This window comes from Sorex araneus, chromosome 4 (assembly GCF_027595985.1).
Source record: "Sorex araneus isolate mSorAra2 chromosome 4, mSorAra2.pri, whole genome shotgun sequence".
Classification (NCBI taxonomy): Eukaryota; Metazoa; Chordata; class Mammalia; order Eulipotyphla; family Soricidae; genus Sorex; species Sorex araneus.
In genome coordinates, this window is record NC_073305.1 from 137,499,044 (window position 1) to 137,521,067 (window position 22,024).

The 22,024-nt window shown below is 46.4% G+C and overlaps 1 protein-coding gene across 1 annotated transcript in view; it reads right to left on the minus strand.

Moving 5' to 3' along the window:
• Positions 1–9,206: 9,206 nt before the first annotated feature.
• The window catches only part of FYN (FYN proto-oncogene, Src family tyrosine kinase), a 225,139-nt gene continuing 212,321 nt past the window's right edge, over positions 9,207–22,024 (minus strand). The window contains exon 14 of the mRNA XM_055134239.1: positions 9,207–10,837. Coding sequence (XP_054990214.1) covers positions 10,629–10,837 — 209 coding nt within the window. The 3' untranslated portion in view covers positions 9,207–10,628. The remainder of the gene's footprint in view (positions 10,838–22,024) is intronic.

A 22,024-nucleotide genomic window follows, 5' to 3' on the forward strand; every position in this document is an offset into this window, starting at 1 on the left:
CTTGGAAATGATTTTTGTTCTCCTAAGCCATGCTTTGAGTGCCTGAAGGCCACCCCTGGTGATCGTGGCCAACCAGGCCATTCAACCCTCAAAGCCCAATGATGCATTGCCCACAGTTCTGAGGTACTGGAAACCACCAGACAGTGGTTCTCAGGACCCTCCAATGCTACATCCAGTGATACTCACACCCAGTGATGCTTGAGGGCCCCTAGTGGCTGTGGGAATCAAAATGCAATCAGGTACACGCAAAGAATGCTCCCCTTATGCCTTTGTATCATTCATGACCCCAATTTTCAAGTTTTTTTTTTTTGCAAATGGCCACAGGGTATCCTGAGATAGGGCAACTTTTTCTAATTTGCCTAAAGTCAATTTATTGCTAAGGGCAAATACAAAGGAACAAAATAGTATCTAACTTTAGGTCAGTGGCAGGATTTGGTGGGGAAAGAAAGGATGGGGAGAAGCATTAGGATTGGGGAAGATCTCATTGCCTAGTCACGATGGGAACCCAAGAAATATGAAGTTGGGTTTTGTGGGGTTCAAAGTTGAGTCTATGGGGCTAGCAGAGTTACAGAGAAGACAGGATTAGGTCAACCAAGGAACACGTAGAGGGGAAGCAGACAGATTAAGCCATGTTTGGAAGAGTTCAAACAAACAGATGAACTGAGGTGGGCTGGAGGGAGCCCAGTTGGCAGAGCATGAGCACATGCTTTATATGCAGAAGGGCTGAGTTCAGTCCTGGTACTGCATTTGCACCCTCTCTGCCTCCAAGCTCTGGGTGATGCTTGTGGGGGTCACCTGCAGTACCAGGCCACAACAAGCACAGAACTGAAAGTATTCCTTGAGTACCATTTGGTATGGGCCCGAAACAAAACTAAAGAAAGACTGACTTTAATAAGCAAACAGTTGGGTCTGGAGAGATAGTACAGTAGCTTACCTGGACTTGATCCCTGTCCATATGGTTCCTCAAGCACTGCCAGTAGTAATTTCTGAGTAGAGAGCCAGGAGTAACCCCTGAGCAGGGCCAGGTGTGCCTCCACTCCCTCAATCCCCGCCAAGAAAAGAAGTAAATAGTGACCTCTGTGAAGATGATGTTAGAGAAGAGGAGGATGACAAAACAGCACTGCACTGTAGCACTGTATCACTGTCATCCAATTGTTCATCGATTTGCTCGAGCAGGCACCAGTAATGTCTCCATTGTGAGACTTGTTGTTACTGTTTTTGGCATATCGAATACGCCATGGGTAGCTTGCCAGGCTCTGCCATGTGGGCGGGATACTCTCGGTAGCTTGACAGTCTCTCTGAAAGGGATGGAGGAATCAAACCCAGGTCAGCCGAGTGCAAGGCAAATGCCCTACCTGCTGTGCTATCGCTCCAGTCCTGACAGAACAGATTAACAAAAATTCTGTAGTTTTGGGCAGGGGTGAATTAGGAGTGGAAGAGGACGAGAGGAAAGGATGACACGGCTGGAGGAAGGGAAGGGTTCTGGGGATTCCCGTAGGATTCCCGTCGCGCTGCCCCCTACTCTGCTTCTAAAAATTGACATTAGTCATGAACAAATATCACAGCTCATAGCAATAGTGCAGCTTCTGAATGTCAAGGAGGATTACACGATACCGTTTTATTTCAGATGGATTGTGAGCTGCAAAACCTCTACGGTGAGAACAATGTTCTCCATTGTGCACTGGCTTCCGAAGCCCAGACCCAGCCTGCAGAGCCTTGTCTTTGATCTACTCTCTTCCACGGGCTCCTTGGTTGTGTGGCTGGGCACTCATTGCTTTTGTTCCTGGCTTGCTGTTTTAAGGAGGGCTTTGCTACATTTCCATTTTCTCTACAAATTCCAAACCAAGTGCTTATTTGAATGAGGGCAGAAAAATACAGAATCGAATGAAGCATTGCTTTGATTCCTGCTCCCCTCCCCTCCCCCCACCCACACACTGCCTCCTCAAACATGGTGAGGTCATGGCTTAGTGATAGCAGGGACAAAGATGAGTGCTCCAAGTTTTGATTTTGAGACCTTCAGAAATGTACAAACAAATGTTTTCCGACACGTGCAGGTGAGTGGAGGGAGACCAAGATGCTCACACGGGAATGTGCTGGTTGCGGTTTGCATCCTCTTCCCCCTCCCAATTATCTTGCAAACTATGCTTTGGTGAACAGTGCTGAAGCTCTTCCTACTTTAAATCCAACTAAAGTCCACTGAAGTAGGAAAATTATTCATTCTACACAAATGATGTGAGAAAATTATTATTCAATTTTTAAAGAGTTTTCCCATCACTTTGCTGTGCACAATGTAATACGGTTAATTTAGCAAAATGCATTGTTATTCATTCCCTAATTCTCTAGGCAACTGCTGCCATTTGCTTACCATTTCTTCTATGTCCTCTGGGGATTGAACCTTCAGGCTTCGTTAGGGTAACTGGGGTCCTGGGGCTCTCCAGAGTCTCCTCCTCTCTCCTGGCATCATCCAGTGCTCACCCTTTGGGAGGTGTCTAGAAATGAAAGGATTCACATCCTGGATTTAGTTCAGGAGTGACTTTAAATGAATCCTTTGGTAAACAGGTGAAAGAAAAAAAAGATAAAACCTCCTGCTATTTAGTAATATTTCCCCACAGTATTATATGTATACTTTTCATTAAAAGTGCTATCTGAATAATGCCTATTTTATTCTCTCTTGCTTCCAATTAGCTAGTCATTGATTATTACCAAGCAAGAACTTGATAATTAACCAAAGGGAAAAGATCCCAAACAAAACAACTCGAGAGCCTCACAGTTGCTAGTATATACCTTTATTGCTGACTTTATATATTGTATGATGATTCAAGCAAAATAGCCTAAGTAAGTAAATGGAGGAGTGGAAAGAATGACAATGGACTCATAAACGGGAGAAAAAACTCCTATTAGTTATTATTAAGAGAGGTAGTAAGGAGGTATTACAAGTCTCTTCCCAGCAATTCTTTTTATGTTCATGCTCTATAAACATCTTTCATTCTGCATTGCAGCTGGGACATTAGAGTAAACAACCTGCCTAAAATTAAACTCTTTGTCAATTGCCACTCCCTTCTGCTAACTGCCCACTAATCAGATTCAATGATCTACATACATATATACTCTGTGTGAGAGAGTCAGGGAGAGGGAGAGGAGGAGAGAAGGAGAGGAGGGGAGAGGGAGCGGGAGGAGAGGGAGAGGAGGGGAAAGGGACAGTGGAGGAGAGGGAGATGGGGGAGTCAAAGAGGGGGAGAGGAAGGGAGAGAGAGAGAGAGAGCGAGCAAGCGAGCAAGCGCTTTGTCCTTATGTGGTTTGATTTCCTTCATCTAGACACATTTGCTAAGCATCTTCTATATTCAAAGCAGGAGTTGACCCTTAGTGAGGAGAAGGAATCAGAAAAAAAAAAAGACATATCCAGAGCAACAACAGAAAAACTGGGCCTCTATCATTAAACCGAACATAATCCACTTTTAATTATTCTTTAAGATTAAGTCTAGGCCTCACCTCCCCCAGGAGGCATCCCTGCACTCATTTTTCTGGACTCGGGGGCACCCCGCCACTAGGCTCCTCTTTATGAGTCTCCAGCCTCAGAGTACTTGTCTTTTTGTCTTTTAGTACCAAGTACAGGGGTAGGCTATGATACGCATCCAAGTACAATTGGAGGAAAAACGGTGTATTGCTAATGCTATCCGCGGTCATATCTACTGTGATCCCATGGCCCGGGACAGACTTGGCAAAAGTTTCTCTCATTCATCCCAGCTCTGCTTTTTCCTCCTTGCTCATATGTCTATCCTGTCTTCTCCCATTGGTCTCAGCTTGGACAAGCAGGCCAACCTGGCCAGACCTTCATGCCAGGTGACTCTGGATGGCTTTCCTCTTTTGCCAGCCACTTCATCTGTTTTCTTCTCTGTCAGGGGTTGGAGAAAAGAAATCAGATAAGAGAATCCATATTAGTAGATTTAATCACAGTATTTTCACATCAGCAGGAATATGTATTGAGGTGGGGGCTGGGCCATGCCAGGTAGTGCTCAGGGGATTTCCCTGAGTCTTTGCTGAGGAGTAATGGTCCCCGAAGAATTTCAGGGAATCATATGCAGGGGAGGGGATTTGAAGCATGTGCAAAGCAAGTGCCTTACCTTCTGTACTCTCTCTCCAGCACTGACAGGAATAGTCTAAAAATAATCTCTTTTTTGCTGTGCTCAAGTAGAGAACAGGAGCACCCTGGGTTGTGCAGTGGTCAGTCAGGGATGCCTCAAGCCATAGGCTAGTTAATAATGCACAGCCCGAGGGACTGAGGAAAATACTATGTGAGGATAAATATGTTGTCTTAAGGAGATGATGATCCAATTTTGATAGAGTGCAAAGTTAGAGTGAGGCTATGCCAGCCACCAGTCCCAGGAGATCTAAGTTGATTACACTTACATTGGGAAGAGTTTAGATGAAAAGTTTGGCAAATACTAATGGTGCTTGCTTCAGGGGCTAGGTGGGTCTTTCATTCATATCTGGAAACTTGTTGGACACTGCACCTTCATTTGTAAAGGGAAGGAGGGAGCAAACCCGGTGTGCTCAGCTGCTTCCTAGGTGAGGGGTTCATTCACAGACCCATCCTTCATCACACCACATGCCATCACCCATCTGACACTCCATCATCCATTGTGCATTTTCCACCAGCTCATTGTTCTAGGTTCAATGAGAAAAATGGGAACCCCACTAGGTGTTTCTCTTCTTGGAAAGTTTACCACCTGGAAAGGAGACTGCATTTAAAGGGGAGTTGTATTGGGGCTGAGTAGGTAGTGCAAAGGGCTGGAGCACATGCCTGGCAAATGGAGACCCATAGTTCTATCCCTAGCACCATATCGGTTCCCTGAGTATCACCGGGTGTGGCCCTGGTGGCTCCCAGCACACCTAAACCTGAATCAAGTAGCAGACCTGAACAATGAACCAACCAGTCCACACAGATGGGCTGAGTATTGTCCAAAGTGGCCCCTGGCCCTCAAAGAGGTGCTTGGGAGGGACTCCAAAAGTAAAGCAACATTAGATACGTTATGAAAAGAGTAGTAAGTTACCTGAAAAGGAATATCCCAATTACTGGGGGAGCAGTTGATTGTCACTGATCACATTCTTAGAATAGTCCCTGTCACACTAAAGAATGTCTTATTTGTTTAAACCTCATAATTAATTGGTTTGGTTTGGGGCAACACCCAGAGGTGCTCAGGGATCAATTCTGACTCTGAACTCAGAGACCATTCCTGGTTGGGCTTGGGGGACCAAACAGGGAGGTTGGGATTGAGTCCAGGTTGATTGTATTCAAGGCAAACATCCTACTGATGGTATTATCTCTTCAGTCCCTTAATTGAGGGGCTAGAGAGTAATAGTTAATATTTAAAATAATAAAGGTAAAGCTTCCCCTACCATGGGATTCTAACTATTTCACATGTTGGGAAGAATGGCATAATTCACTTTTAGAAAAACATTCTGCCTCTGCTCTCTGGGTATTGTGTGTGTGTGTGTGTGTGTGTGTGTGTGTGTGTGTGTGTGAGTTTGTAAATTGTGAAGGTCCTCTTGATATTCCAATACTAGTAAAAATACTGTTTTTCTTTTTGTTACTTGTGGGGACCAACCCAAGTATTACTTGGGGAATCAGGCTCATTCCTGGTAGTGCTGGATTGGGCACACGTGGTGCCTGGGATCAATCTCAGAGCTTTAATAAGACATGTGCTCCATCATTTGAGCCACATCCTTAGCCCTAAAGTTCTATCTATCCCTGCTCCCCAGGACCCATTATTTTCTTCTTCTCGCTTATCATTTACTTTTAAGAATGAAATAAAAATATATGTGATTCCCCGGCACCCGGAGCAGGATTGATCAGCCCAGTGCCTGTCCAAACAGAACCAACAGCTCCCACACTCCACAGTTGATGCCGTATCTCCAGCTAGACTCCACTGCCTCAAGTTGAGCATCATTCAGAAATTAATCTGCTGAAAAATTCAGGAGATCCTAGTATAAAATTTAATGTAATACACTTTATATTCAAGTTGAAAACATATATGTAAATAAGAATTGGCATTTTTTATATTGTATTACATGATTTTAATTTCTTATTCTATTTGCCAGTTCTTAAAGTTTTGTTGGAATAGGCAAATAAAGTATATTTCTTATGTGCCAAGGGGGGCAGATTGGGACTGAGCAGAAAACTGGGGATATTGGTGGAGGTAAGGTCTCATGGGTGGTGTTGGAACACTAAATGCTTGAAACAATTATATAAATCACAGCTTTGTAAATCAGTGTTTTTAATAATTTTTTTAAAAAAGTATATGTATATACATATATACACAGTTACTTCCTGCTTTAAGATAACTGTACCCAACAATACCATTCTTAGAACAAAAATTTGATCTTATCTTCCACCACACCTCAAAATGATGTTCTTCCTTCCCCTCCCCTTTCCCTTCCCTTCTTCCTTCCAGCAAATATTTTAGACAGCCTAATTAAACTTCAACTGCAGAAGAGCCAGTGGTAAGAAAGCCAACAAACCTATTACAAATATCTTCCAGGAACAAATTGACCAAACACTATTTTATCTAAATACAAAGTATTAGGAAATAAATGCTTGTTTTCTTCAAGTGAGGATCTTTTTTCCCAGAGCCCTGACAAAGGAACAGATGCTCCTTCTGTACAGCAAGGTCGGCGTGTCTCTCTGGGAACGCTGCCCAAATCTTACCTGTTTTCAAGACGTCGGAAAGAATCATTCCAGTGTACATGGCAGACGGTCTCTATCCCAGAGGAAGCCAGATCCAGTGCTCGAGTTCCAGCACTACTAGGCCAGTCCTCTGGGGCTGAGATGGAGTCACAGGAGGATTCCTGTCTTTCTCCAGCAGGTAAACACTCTCTGGCACTTGCCAGGAAATCTTGAGTGGATGGCTCTATTTGAGGGTTTGTGAAAACCCCCAGCGTTTCTTGTGAAATTGCCCAGTCTCCTTTTCTTTGCCATGGTTCTTCCCAGTTTGTGGGTTTCTTTGCCACAACCAAGGTGGCACCATCTAGGCTCTAGGTACAAACACCAATGCCCGAAGATGGTTGTGGCTCAGCTCCCCAAGATGATCTCTGTTTCTCCACGCACCTCCTGGTACAAAGTGGCCTCAGAGGGGAGTGATGGGCTCAGTGAGCCCCAGGGGAAGAGAAATCACCGCCATAAGGAAATGTCTGAGCCTGGTCAAGTTGTTGGCTTTCAGTGGCTTCTATTTGATTGTTTTTAAAGTGAAGAGTGGGTCAGAGTGATAGTACAGAAGGTAGGGTGTTTGTCTGGCACGCAGCCAACCTGGGATCGATCCTTGGCATCCCATATGGTCCTACCATACACTACCAGGAGTAATTCCTGAGTGTAGAGCCAGGAGTAACCTGAGCATTGCTGGATGTGACCCAAAAAGTCAGAAAAATTAAAAAAAAAAACACCAAAAAACCTCAAAGAAACAAACAAAAAACTGCAAACACACAAAACCAAAAAAACCAATAAAATTTAAAAGAACTCATTAAAACAAATGCAGACTCTCCTAGGAAAATAGGAAGTAAGTACTCTCTGCCTCATTATTAAAGACAGGGGGCAAAAAAGCCAACATTTGTTGCTCAGATCTCCTAACATTTAGAACTTTCTGGCCTGTGTATCCAGTTCCTGCTACTAACTTTGACACTTTGTGAAGGTGAGAGGTTGTTGGGAAGGAAGGAGCCGAGACAGCGATTTTGCCTGGCCTGCTTGAACTCAGGAAAATCCCTTGTAATGGCGTATCTACCTCTTGGAAGGAAAAATATGGAATGTGGAATGTCTATGATATCATATTAAGGGCTACGCTTTCGTTTTCCTTCTGTGGATCTGCTGTGAAGTCTTCCAAACAGTTCCAGCAGGCCCCATTTACTAAGAATGACCCCTAGTTAGCCCCAGTCCTTACATTTTTCTTCACAGAAGGTACTCCACAGTGAACTGAGCAAAGCTACACTTTTTCTGGTTTGAAGATACTTTGTTTTAAAAAGAATCTTTGTTTAAAGTAGGTTGTTATGATTTCTCAGGATTTTTTTGAATGATGAAGTAGAAACCACAAAATCCTTCTCAAGCAAATTAACAAATTAGCCAACCTTGTGGAATATGAAGCTAGAAAACAAAATTATTTTTGGAAATATCTAGAATGTGCTAATATTTGCCCAGTAATATAATAATTGTATGTACTAATCAGACCTTTGGAGTTTTAGTTTGTCAATTTTCCATGGTAGTGATATAAAAACTGCCATAAAATCTTGGTAAGCAGGAAAATGCTTTCCTTAACCAAACACACACACACACACACACACACACACACACAATTCCTGAGGCATGGGTACATAGCTAGCTTAGAGCACTTCGAGCACTTGCCTTGCATATGTGAGGTCCTGCATTTGCTCCCCAGTACTGGAAAGAAAAAAAAAGAAGAAAAAGAGAGCCCTTGATTTTACCTTTTAAATAATGCTGGAAGGGGTTAGAGAGAGAGTCTAGTGGGTAAGGTGCCTGTCCTTTATGGAGTCATCCCCAGTTACAAATTTCATCCCCTCTCTCCTTTACACAAACACACACACACACACACACACACACACACCCCAAAATGTTGGAAACCGTTTCTAAATGTAAAGGTTATTTCAATAAGAAAATTTTTTTCTCTTTCCCTGATTTCACATGACACCAGGCACCTTAGAACCAAAGAATCAGATCTGCAGGGGCCTCAGTGCAGCCCATTCAGACCTCTCATTCCTCCTGAGCAGGAAGGGAGTCCCTGAAGCTCTCAGGGTCTTGTGGCTGATGGAGCAGAGACCTGAGCAGACAGCTGGGTCCACACTGCCCTTCCCCTGCAGCACCTTCACTGCAGTGATGAAGGACAATGGCAAGCCTAGATACTGACTCCAGGACCAGAAAAGTTCTTCTTTCTTTCTTCTACAAGTGGAACACAGCAAACTCCAGTTTAAGATAACACCTGACCAATTACAATGTTAAAGTATGCCTAGCCTTGCTCTAACCATCTTCTGAGTTAACTAGACAACAGTCTAGTATTTTTGGAGTGTGGGTACTCTACCCTTGGTGTTCTGGAGGTGTCTGTCCTTTGAAAATCACACAATTGCTAAATTCATCAGGTGATGTCTTACCACTTGGCGTAGCCAGATATCATAACTATTCCATGACTTAAACAAATAAACAAAAAAAATTTCAAATGTAAAAGGCTCTCTTTTTAATTACTAAATTAAGAAAGTTAAACAATTTAAAAATGTAAACTCACAAATCATAACAAAAAAAGAATTAAGACTTCAGAGTTGCTACTTGGTATTAAAAATTAATAGAAATCGGATTTTTGATTTGTTGTCAAACATATGTAGTTCAAGGTTGGTACAAACATCAACTAAAAACGTCATTATTTTTTCTCGTTTTTGTGCATCCCCATGAAATGTAAAGTAGTGCATAGTTATTCCACTGGAGAACTTTTGGACATATAGAAAGTCATTTCATTAACAGTACAGGACATTTAAAACACTTATTTTACAATGGGGAATGTACAACCCCCCTCCCAACCCCCCGTTAGTTTTTAGTTGCATGAGAAAGTTTAGCAGGTTGCCATGACTACAATGCTATGGGCTTTAGACCATTTAAGTGTGGTTACAAGGTTTATTAAATTAAAAAAGTCTGAAACATTTCAGCATTCATATTTTTATACAAGAAGTTTGTGTGGCATCCGTCTTCCAGGTCCCCTGGGAGCACTGGCCGCTGGCTCGCTTAAATCTGTTCACTTTTAAGTCTCAAGTACAGATTGCCGGTGAAGCAAATACTGGAAACACAATTGATGAATTCAGCTGGGGCTGCTGAAATGAGGCAAAGTGAATAGTCATCTACAGGTACAGTCAAGGAACCAAAAAAAGTGCACTCCAAATTTAAAAACAGTGAAAGAGAGAATCATGCTTTGCAAAAGCCAAAAATGAGGCCACTGGTTTTCAGAATATTACCAGTGTATTTCTGCTGATTTTGCTGTCAACTCCTCACTTCTGGATCCTGAAGCTTGTGGTCCACTCTAGCCATGGTCTCCATATTAGCACCCACATGGTGTATGTACAGGGATGGATATATTATATATATTCAGATCATAAAAAAGGGAAAAAAAAACCCAAACACCTGTCCTGATTGGTTTTTGTTAAAACATGAAAAAAAATTTTATTATTTTAGACAAAGAGGCCACTTTTGGAAAATAATACTTTTTTTTTTTTAGTTGAATCAGGTGAAGACAGAGTTAAAATCACATAGGATTTTGTATTTTTAAAAAAGGAAAGCACTAGGATCGTTGGCACTGGAGTAACTATTTACACGGAACAGAGATTGGCCTTTTACATAACATCGATACAATGCATTTTCCAAAGTCTGAGAAATAACAAGGTTCTGTCTTGTAGGCTTCACAGCGGAGGTTCAGATATGGGGACAAGAGTCATTAATGAGGGCCGTGGAAGTTCGTCAGCTTCAGAGTCACATGCAATCTCCTCTCCTGCACGGATCAGGCTGCCGGCAGCAGCTGGCTACGGAACTGAAAGCTAATGGGAAGGGGTGGGGAAGCCTCACGCCAGGCCCCTCTCTCCAGACCTGGGCCTTACAGGTTTTCACCAGGCTGATACTGGGGCTCTGTGGCCGTAAAGTAGTCTTCCAGGAAGCCCTGCAAGTACTCGAACGTGGGCCGTTCCTCGGGGTCCTTTTTCCAGCAGTGGATCATGAGCTCGTGGAGAGAGATGGGGCAGTCCTGCGGGCAGGGCATCCGGTAGCCGCGCTCCACCTGCTCCAGCACCTCCCGGTTGTTCATGCCTGCAGAGACAAGCAGTGAGTGCACCGTCTCCCTGCGGGGTGAAATCACCAGGGGGCACCTCACCCCAGACTTCAACCCGCTCTTGCGTGGGATGCCACACCACTGGAGGGAGGAGGCCGAGGGGGGGGAGGGCAGGCACAATTGATCCCTGTAAAAACCCCATGATGAGTCTTAAAAGCATTGTCTGTGAAAGCAGCCAGACGCGAAAGGCAGCGCACTCTGTGATTTCATTTCTGTGAAATCCTTTTTTTTTTTTTTAAAGACAGAGCTGCTGTGACAGAAAGCAGAGCAGAGACTGCCAGGGGCCGGTGGGGTTGCAGGGAACAGAGGGGTGCAGTTAGGGGACAACATTCAGTTTCTGCGAAAGGCAGCGAGGAAATGTTCGGTTTCTCTGGCTGCATCTTTCTCCCTCAACTACTCTTCATTTATGTATTTTGAAAATCCCTTTAGAAATGCACAAAACACACACACACACAAAACCCGGGTAGGGGTGGATTTGTGCCCCCTCTCTTGGGGCGGGGTGGTGGTGGTGTATATCCTGTACTGATGGTTCATGTTTGTTAACACTCAATGCAATCCTCCAAAAATTAGTGACTGCTATTGTATATAAATGGCACCTCAACTGAGCTGGCAAAAATTATGAATGAAGTAGACAAAACCCATGCAACCAACCAACACCCCACGGAGAGCTGGAGAGAGCGCTCGATGGACTGAGCACAGACAGGCTTTGCATGACTCGGGTTTGAGCCCTGGCACTGCACGGTCCCCTGAGCATTGCCTGGAGAACCCCCAGCAAGCAATCTGGAGCAGCCGCTGGGCACTTCTGTGTGTGGCACAAATACCAACCAGCCCAAACCCTCATGGAATGAAAATGACACTGGCTTGTCTACAGCCTCTATAAGCTGTTCATGAACTTCATAAATTGGTTTCCTCATGCCTGGGCAAGCTCTTGGGATCCCACCGTCTGAGGTTGGCAGCAGCTGCCGTGATCGGAACCCCAAACCCCACTTGTGACTCGGTGACTCTGATGGTGGAGACATTGTCTCCTCAGTAAGGGCTTATGCTTCCTGATGACCTTGGGTGGGCTTGCTGAGGCCTCTGCGACTCAGGGGAGCTGCCTAGGGCTGGGATATCAGGCGACGGGAGACATCGGGGCTGCATGCTGGCCTTCTCCACCAAACAGGAAATCCCACACCGAGGCAGAGGCCATGCCTTGACCCCTCTCTCCATCACTGTCAGGCACCATTCTTTACTGTTCCTCCCTCCCCCTGCCCCCCACCCCTACCGCCCGTCACGGTCTCCATCTCCTGCCAAACCCTTATCGGTCTTGGCTGCTTATGCGCCTCTCGTGTATAATCTGGACTCCATCCCAACTTCTGATTCGGTGAGCTGACGAGGGCAACAGGATTCCAAGCCATAGAGAAACCTAGATCTCTGCCCCACTTCGCTTCCCTACTGCTGGCAGTGGAAGAAGGCAGCATTTACCTGTAACTGAAGCAACAGGCCAGCTAGAACTCTGCCAGCCTGGACAAAGGACACAGGCCCAGGTACAATCTTGTTCTGGGGGACACACTCAGACTGCTACCATCTGTTATAATTCTTTCTTTTTTTGGTTTTATTGTTACTTTGGGAGTCTTATTAATTATTTTTTTAAAATTATTGAAGTAACACTGGAGCTGGCTTCATATTGGTCCTGTTAATCACAGCCTCATGCTTGTCCAAACCTTTTTGTCCTGCATTTCTTCTCTGCTGCTGGAGTTTCCGGTAGCGATAAATCTATCTTACCTTCCATGGCTGTGGAAGTGGCCCTTCAATTTAATTATGTGAAGATAACCTTGCTCACATTTCAGGGGTGACCCTTACATTAGTGAGCTGTGCGTTGTTCTGGGCCCCTGCTGCCATGCCATGCCCTGCTGCCGTGACATGCCTGACATTTTGCGTGCCCTCCCTGCAGCTCACCAGCTCTGTGGAGAATGAGCTGAAATCCTCATCCAATGGCAGAAAACTCAATCCCCCCGCCCCCACCTGGTTCCCTTTGGTGGTTGTTGTGAAGACCAGGTGGCACACATTTCCTTGTGGTGCTTGAACACTTAGTTGTGATGCTCAGGCAGGGTACCATGGTGCTGGCTCTGTCCACTAGATCTTGCTGTGCCCGGAGGTGGGCGTGGAGGGCAGTGCCAGGGAGTGAATCTTAGGCTATAAAGCAAGCGCTCAGCCAGCAAGCCACACTCCCAAGCCCCTGACAAACACATTTAGAATACTCAGATGGGGTGGAAGCAAGGGGGGGACAACTAGAACTGCCGGGGGGATGTCCTGTGGGACTCTGGGGCAAAGGAGGGAGACCAGCCTTTTCTTACGCAGCCCTTCAATCCAACAAGCCCTGGGAAGGAGAAGTTTTGATAACTCACTTGGCAGCAGAAACAGCTCTGTATGAACCTCACTTAGCCAATAAAACTGAAGCTGGTGGGAGGCCACTTACTGGTTTTATTTACTCATATGCATCCCTGCAGAGGTAAGAATGCACTAGAATACAGAGTGCTGGCCTCAACTCTCTGGGGCTGTTGTGTAAAGGATGGTCAATGCACTTTAGCACTGACTTTCTAAATGATAATAATAATCTGTCACTGTCACTGTCATTCTGTTGCTCATAGATTTGCTCAAGCGGGCACCAGTAATGTCTCCATCGAGACTTGTTGTTACTGGTTTTTGGCATATCAAATACACCATGGGTAGCTTGCCAGGCTCTGTCGTGTGGGCTAGATACTCTCGATAGCTTGCCGGGATCTCCGAGAGGGATGGAGGAATCGAACCTGGAATCGAACTTGCTGCGTGCAAGGCAAGCACCCTACTCACTACGCTATCGCTCCAGCCTAATAATAATAATAATAATAATAATAATAATAATAATAATAATAATAAAGTCTGATTCTGAAGCATGCCAGATCTGGCAGGAGCCATGAGACCCCGTTCCAGCTTGCCTGGAGTGCTCAGGAGGAGAGAGCAGAGCGTGACTCTGCTGCTTACTTCGTTTGATTTATTTTGGCCACACCTGGAAGTGTTCAAGGAGACTGGGTAGGAACAGAAAATAAAGAACTCCATTTAAAGAATTCTGTTGTTTGGTTGGAGAGGTAGTATAGGTGGTGAGGTGCTTGCCTTGTATGTGACTCAGCCCCGTTTGATAGCCAGCAATGTATGTGGTCCCTGTGCATCGGAACACAGACCCCAGAATAGGCGCTGGGCATTACTGCGTGTGCCCCTCCCAACACCCATCCCCAAATTTTAATGTTGCCGGGGCCACACCTGAGAGTCCTGGGATGGGGATGTGTAATGTCAGAGGTTGAACACGGGGCCTCACACATAAAGGCATGTGCTCTCTGGCCAAGCCACATCCACAGCGCGAAGGACAGGGAATTTCAAACTTAGTGTACGGTGTCTGGGATATAGACCAGAAGCTCAGAGCACCTGACTACTAGGGTGAGGTCTTGAGTTCAATTCCCGATGTTGCCTCATGTGCCTATCATGATCCTGGCAGCTCTGGTGCTGCAAGGAATTTCTGCCTGTGCCACAGCCAGATATGTGTTAAGTGCCACAACTAAAGGGGTGAGCACTGCTACTAAAAAATGTGGGAATACCATAGCAAAGTCTGGTGAGCACTACAGCCAAATTGTTCATGAGCATCACATCTAAGAGTCCAGTCCCCAGCGAGCACGAACAGGATCAAAGACACACAAACAGTCTGTGGGCATCATGGCTGTGTGAGAGTACCACATCCAGGTGTGTGTGTGTGTGTGTGTGTGTGTGTGTGTGTGTGAGACCCTGGGGTATGATAACATCAACAACCATGAGAGGATGAGGGAGAAAGGCTGTCAAATAAATAACCAAAAATAAACACATACAGTGGATGGGCAGCATGGCATCATGAGCTTGAGCTCAGGGGTCACTAGTGCCTGGACGCCCAGAGGGCTGGTCTCCACCGTCCAATGGGAAATGCCATGTTCACAAAGCGAGTCCTGGTTCTGACTTCCACCCCTGAGAGGATCTTGGGGCCGGGCTGTCCAAGTGGATGGGCCCGTGATCCTGATTTGTATCAAGGCTGTCTCTCACTGTCCCCTACACAGCAGCAGTGACCCTCTCAGTTACTCTTCAGAGGTCACTCTCCCTGGCACACCTCAGTGGTACTCAGCTCCCAGAAAAACCTACACAGCCTGCTGGGGAGAGGGGGCACTAGTGCCCCAAACCCTCTTTCCCAGATGGTTGTGTGCCTCCTTCATCCCAGACCGTGGGCCTGCAGACATGGCCATGGCAGTATCACTTAAGTTCACCCGTCCCGAATCACTGTGGCTGAGATGCTCCAGGCCAGCCAACCGGGGCACTTCCTGCCATTTGACTGCACCGTCCTATCTGTAGCATTTTCCACAGGCTTCCTCTCGGCTTCCCAATCAAGGTTAAGTTTCCTGCTCTCACTTTCCAGCTTCTGCTCTGCACAGCTGCCAGAACATCTACTACTTCTGTGTGCATTTCCTTTTCTTTGCTCTCTGCGCTCTTCCCCTCTTCTCTCTCTCTCTTTCCTTCTTTCCCTCCCTCCCTCCTCCCTCCTTCCCTCCCTTCCTCCCTTCCTTTTGTGTCTTGGGCCAAATCTGGCAATGCTCATGGCTTACTTCTGACTCTGCTCTCAGGGCCACCTACAAGGCAAGCGCCCTATCCTCTTTACTACAACCCTTGCCTCCCCCCTCTTTTTCTTTTAAATGTGTCTATTATTCTTTAAGGTAGATTTTAATTCAGTAGTAGATTTCTTTTTTTCCTTTCCTGTTAGATTGTTTTTATTTTTGGGGGGTGGGGCAGGGTGGGCAGCTATACCTGGTGTGGGTGACTGAACTCAGAACTCCTGCATGCAAAGCACTTGTTCCAACCCATTGAACTATTTCCCAGCCCCTCTGAGATTCTCTAGGAAAGAAAAGAAAATCTTTTTTCATTGGCAGAGCCTCTTCACTATTTCCAGCTTTGCATCTCACAGTATCTCCTCAAGGATGACTTGAGTTCCCCTGCCTTAGATTTCCTCACTTGTCTATAGATGCCTCAGCGTTCACTGTGCTTTCAGCCTTTTGGGAAATGTCTTTTATGAAGTGTTTGACAGCTCTCCACGTGTGCAGCTTCCTGCATGAATCTCAGAGACTATTTTCCTGCATCGTCAGGCTTGAACTGTGATTTGCCCAAGTCTGCAGCAGAACAAGTTGTACGACCCCGGATTCTGGGGGCTGGAAGCACAACACAGCAGGGAGGGTGTTTGCCTCGCATGCAGTCGACCCAGGTTCAAATCCGGATACCACATGTAGCCCCTTGAACAGTACAGAGTGATCACTGAGCACGGAGCCAGGAGTAAGCCCTGAGTACAACTGGGGTGTAGCCCCTAAACCAAACGAAAAGAACCTGAATTTTGGTGACATGTGAACAGCTGAGCATTTTAGCAATGGGAAAGAGCTCAGGATATCAGACATCCAAATTAGTTTGGCAAGTCATCTGAGCTTCCTACTCTAAGGTCATTCTACTCTACTGGCCTTCTGCCAAAGGTTCCCGTGTTTCACTGCAGAAGGCCAGTACAAAGATCCTTAAGGGGCTGGAATGACAGTACACCCCTTAAAGGTGCTTACCTTGCATGCAGTTGATCAGAATTTGTACCACATAAGGTCTCCTGAGCTAGCCAAGAATGATCTCTGAGTGCAGAGCCAGGAGTAAGTCCTGAGCACAGCTGGGTGACCCCCCTCCATTCTCCCCCAAAGACCCTGATTGGCTGGGGCCATAGCTCCAAGGACAGGAGTACATGCTTTACACTATAGCAGGGCACAATTTGCTGAGAACAGCTGGGTGTGGTACCCGGTACCTCCCCGTATCCCCCAATCAAAGCCCTTTCAGATGATGTGGGGTACAGTTGCCAGGAGGAAGGCAGGATAGGTGAGCAGTGCCTGCTCAGACCATGTGGTCCTGATATGCTCTAGCTGTCTTCCTGGGCAATAAACAAGATGACGCAAGTTTGAATTTGGTACAAGAACAAAGTAAAAATTTTTGGTTGATATTGCTGATTAAAGGGTTGATGAGAAGAAAGAACTGACCCTGAGGAGGAACCATGCTGACTACCGTTGGGTTTCTTTCCCCCTCATCCCAGCTAATCTCTGGAGGTTGTTTGTATGCACCCTGCAATAGTCATATACACAGGCATGTCAGTACTCTGGCACCACTATGCACACAGGTTATTTATTGATGTTGTGTGGGGACCACACCCAGAAGTGCTTCGGGGTACCTCCAGCTTGAGGACTGCTCCTGGTAGTGCTGGAGGTGGGAGTGGGGGCACGTGGGGGACCAACCACGTGGTGCTGGAGTCTAGCCCCTGGCCTCCCACATGCAAGGCATGTGCTCTAGCTTGATGAGCTGTCACTCTGCCCCACAAAGGGTACTGAAAGCTTATAAAGGAAGATCATCAAGACTTTCTTGTTGCGGAAAAGGAAGCAAATAGTGGGTGCAGTCCGCATAGGAAGGCCACTGGAAATGCAGACCTGGTGGAGAGGAGCAGCGTGCGCGCTCCTGAGCACCATGCACTGGCCTCCCAGGCCCCGAGGAACCTCACATTGGGATGGGAAAGCAGGGCTCCCGGGCTGTTCAGGCAGTGGCTACCAGAGCTAAGGGGGAGGGTCCGGGGTCTTGGCAGGGGGACAAAGCACCCCAGGCTAAGGTTAGTTTCAGCCCTGACTCCTGGTGGGAGAGTCCTAATCTCTTTCAGGAAAACCTGAGCCCCTGGTCATGCTGGGGGCGGAGGCCAGGAGGGCAGGGCACATGAGCCCAGAGGAATCTGTGTTCTGATTAGGCTCTAAGGCATCTGAGTGCGCAGAGGGAGGAGAGTGGCGGGACTTCCCTTTAAGGACCGCGCCACTCCCGTCATTGATTTCCTTTACCTCTTCAAGTCATTATCAAATGATTTGACACAGCCAAGAAGGTCGGGCAGATGCCACGCGCTGGAAGATTGGAAAGTGCTTCAAAGACATCCATCAAAGTGCCATGGCCAAGAGAAAGCGCCTGCTTTGCCAGGTGCTCGGTTGAGAGCCAGGGCACAGAATGGCCTGGATGTTCTCCTGAGAACGGAGTCTGAGCGGACCACAGAGTCCATTTCTTGCAGGGCAGAGGTTATCTCAAGGCTAGGAAAACGACTCTACATTGATAGGTGGACAGGATGGACTAGGGCTTAAAGGCAGAGATTGGGTCAAATGAAAGCAAACAACCCAAAGCTTAAATGTCTTTACATAATCTTTTCCCCAGTGCCATCCAGCCGCCTGCTGTTGTGCTTTGGAGAATCTGCTCTGGGGAAGACACATGCCCAGCACTGGGTGCTGAGAATACAGACAGGAAGCCACTTCCTCTCAAAGAGCGAAGCCACTGGGGAACAGAGACACAGAGACTACGGCACAGACGTGGTCTGAACAATGCCTGGCCTGTGGTACATGCTCCATAAAGAAAAGATGTATGGAAGGACTGCAGGACTTAGGGAAGCATCTGCAGCCTGTCTGGGTGGCCTCGGGCATTTACAGGGGAGCATAAGATAGCTGGGTTTATATTTTCTAGAATAACTTAGCTGGTAACAATGACAGAAAGGGGTGGGGTCTGGGCAGTGGGGTGAAGGGACAGTAGGAAGAACCAAATGAGATCACATTGTCTTTCTGGATGATGGCGGACATGGGGCAATGCAGGAAAAGTGAAAAGGAAGGAATTGAAAGTCAAACAAGAAGGCTGATATGCATAACTGAGTTTCTGCATGAACCTCAGAAAAGGACTTCTACTTGTGTTTTCATTTCTTCGTGACAACAATGCACCAGCACACAGCAGTTGCATCTCATCCTGATCCAAAGAATGGCTCTGAAGCTCAGCAGGCAGAAAAGCCAGTTATATGGCTGCTCTGAGAATGTGTTCAAGCTGTGACGGGTGAATTCACCAAACAGAGGTGTTCTTCCGACCTGTGTCCCAGATACAACACACGTTTCAAAAGGATGACCTCCCCATCATCTCAGTGTCTTATTTCAGTACATTTTATGGTTTAGGGGTCACACTTAGTGGTGCTCAAGAACTTACTCATGGTTTTGTGCTCAGGGATCTTTCCTGGTGGTGTTCTGGGATCTGGAATGTGGTCTGAGCATTGAACCAGGGCTGGATATGTACAAGGCAACAACACTTAACACTTGTACTACCTTGCTAATCCACTTCAGCAATTTTTTCCTTTGGTTTCAAGGCTCTTATTTAATTTATCTTTCCTTCCTTTCTATCCATGCCTTACATAAAGCTTTATCCTATACAAATGAGTGTTTTATTATTTTTTAATTATTTACTTATTTTGTTTTTGGGGCTACAACTGATGGTGCTCAGGGCTTATTCCTAGCTCCACACTCAGGAATCACTCTTGGTAGTGCTCAGGGATGCCAGGACTTGAAGCCAGGTGCAAGGCAAATGCCTTAGCAGCTGTACTATCTCTCCAGCCCTGAGTGAACCTTTTATTGTCTCCTGATCCCCCTTTTCCTTCCTTCAGTCACATACACATTCTTTTTCTGATTATTTAATTCTGGACTTTCTTTGATGCCAGGCCAAAACCTGCCTGGGAGGTTTTATAACAGCTACAGACATGTCACCTCCCTCTCTTCTGACCTTTATCAGCACCTACCAGCCACAATACCAGTCCTAGAGCAACAGGAACAGGGGCCCTTGTCAGGCATGAGAGGACCCAGAAAAATGTACCACCACTCACTGCTGTTGAAGAAAGAATAATTTGAAGAGACACTCAGACAACTGATAAATGACCACATGGCAAGCCAGAAGCCAAGTCCTGGTGGGTGGGGACTGGCAGCTGTTGCCCTCAGCAAGAATGTGGGGACAGGTGGGGCGGGCTGGGAAAATGACTCAAGGGCTGCAGCACATACAGTCCATGTAGAGGCCCCAAGTTTGATCCCTGGCACAAAGTCCCCTAAACACTGTCCAGGTCTGCCCAGCCAGGCCAAATCTCACCAAGTGACCCCAGGGCCCCTGAGCACTGCTTGGGAGGCCTTCCAGAAAAGGAAACAGAGAGACAGGAAAAAGAAGACAGAGACCAAGATTGCTCCTTTCTCAGTGACATCTGGATGAAGCTTTAATGAAAGACACTGTTTCCTAGGAATTGTTACCCTTCATTAAGGTAATAGTCCTGTAATTGGAATCCCTCTGAAAAAGCCTCTCCCTCAAGAAGAGTTGACGAAGAGATGCAGACTTCCAATTATATATGATTATAGCTATGTTAAAAAGAAAAACAGCAAAAACACAAAACCAGGAGGCATCCATGGTGAGAAACAGGCCTGTGAGGCATTTTCTGTGGCTTTCTGGCACTGAGAAACAGCTTACCTCACCCCTACTGACACCCCCAGCCTCCTGGTTTCAGCTGCAGACCAGGGTCCAGAGCCTCTGTGGCGGCTCATGACCCTCATCTGATCCCCCCACCTGTTATCCTGTACCTCCTCCTTGGCAACTTCCCACATGTTCTTTCTTGGCTGGGACCCTGCTCCCTCTTCCCTTTTATTTGGTTGGTGGGATGGGAAGGCACACCTGGCAGTGCTCAGGGCTTACTCCTGCCTCTGCATTCACTACGGTGCTCAGGGGATCTTATGGGGTGCTGTGGATTAATCCCAGATCGGCTGGGTGCAAGGCAAACACTCTACCTGCTGGACTATTGCTCTGGCTTCTCCCTCTTCTAGAAAAGAAATGCTCCCACCTTCTCCTTCAGGCAGTATCTCAGATACAGCCTTCAAAACTGCCCTTGCAGAATTCGGGCAGCTACCAGTGCCCCCATCCTGGCATTGCTGACAGCACACTCACCTGGACCTAGTTCTCATTCTAAATTCCCTCCTTCACCATCTCACAAGATCAGTAAGGCCCCTCTAGTACCTGCCTGTGATACTGAGTTGAGTGTCCTAGACCCCATTACCAGAATGAACACGGGGACCACAGTGGCTAGATTTGAGTGACCTCTCCCTTTAAGGAGGACTTCCTCTAAAAATAACTAATAAGGCCGATTTTCTCCTGGGTATGATGCCTATTTAATTTATCTAACGGTAAGTTCCAGGAGTGAAGTGACTGCATTTGTTTATTTGCTCACTGTCCCATTCTAGCACCTAAAAGAGAGTTGAGTTCAAGGCAAGTTTGCTAAGAGCCTGAATGTCTCATTTGCACTTAAATTTTTTAGGAAGTGCAAACTGCTGCACAGTTCACATGTATTGATACTATGTGGAAATGAATGAATAAAATAAATAAATGAATAAATCCTACTCTGAGCTGGAAAATGAGGCTGCTTTCCTGATGCCAAATCCAACTTACTAAAGAAACTCCCTGGAATGCATATTTTCCTTCCTTCTCTGAGATCCCTGTTCCCACCCCTTTGTCTGGGTTTCTGTGTAGAGACCCTGAAAAATAAACATCCCTTTGGTGCGGCTGCAAAGAAAAGCTTCACCCAAACCATTTAAAGGAAACACTGACCTGTCTTCAAGTATTATACTGAACATGCAGGGTGACTGACTAGCAACCTGGGGGCTCAGGGTGAAATCATCTCAACATTCAGACAATTAAAAAAACAAAAACAAAAATGAGGAGCTTTGGCATCTTTGAAATTTGGGACCGAAACAATTTTTTTCCTTAGAGAAGCAAACTCAGAAAGGCCCAGTCAGGTGCTCCCAGGCCCTGCAGGGAGGGCGGCCCCCACTCCCGGGTTGGCTATTCCCTATGGCCTGCGTGTGTGTGCTGGGAGCAGCCCGCGCCACGGCATCCACAGGACTGACTTCTCCAATGCCTGGTGCCTGCACTTCAGAGCCAGGGAACTTGTCAGTGTTGTTCCTGTGCCAGCCTGGCTCTCCGAGGAGTCTCCAGGCTGCAGCCGAGTGGAAAGAGACGCTCTTTGTGTGTGTCCTCTGAGTGAAGATGACCAGAGACAATTGTACGAAGGAACAAAGAGATTACAAATTAATTTGCCCTCGCTGGCTCCCCTGACTCACAAAGATGCGATTAGAAACCCAGGATTTGCAAGAGCCCCCCAGATCCCTCATTAATCTCCCCTATCACTCGACGGTGGCTTTCTTTGTTTTGTTTGGTTTCTTTGTTCCGAGAGGCAATGAGGGGGAGCTGTGCTCCTTCTT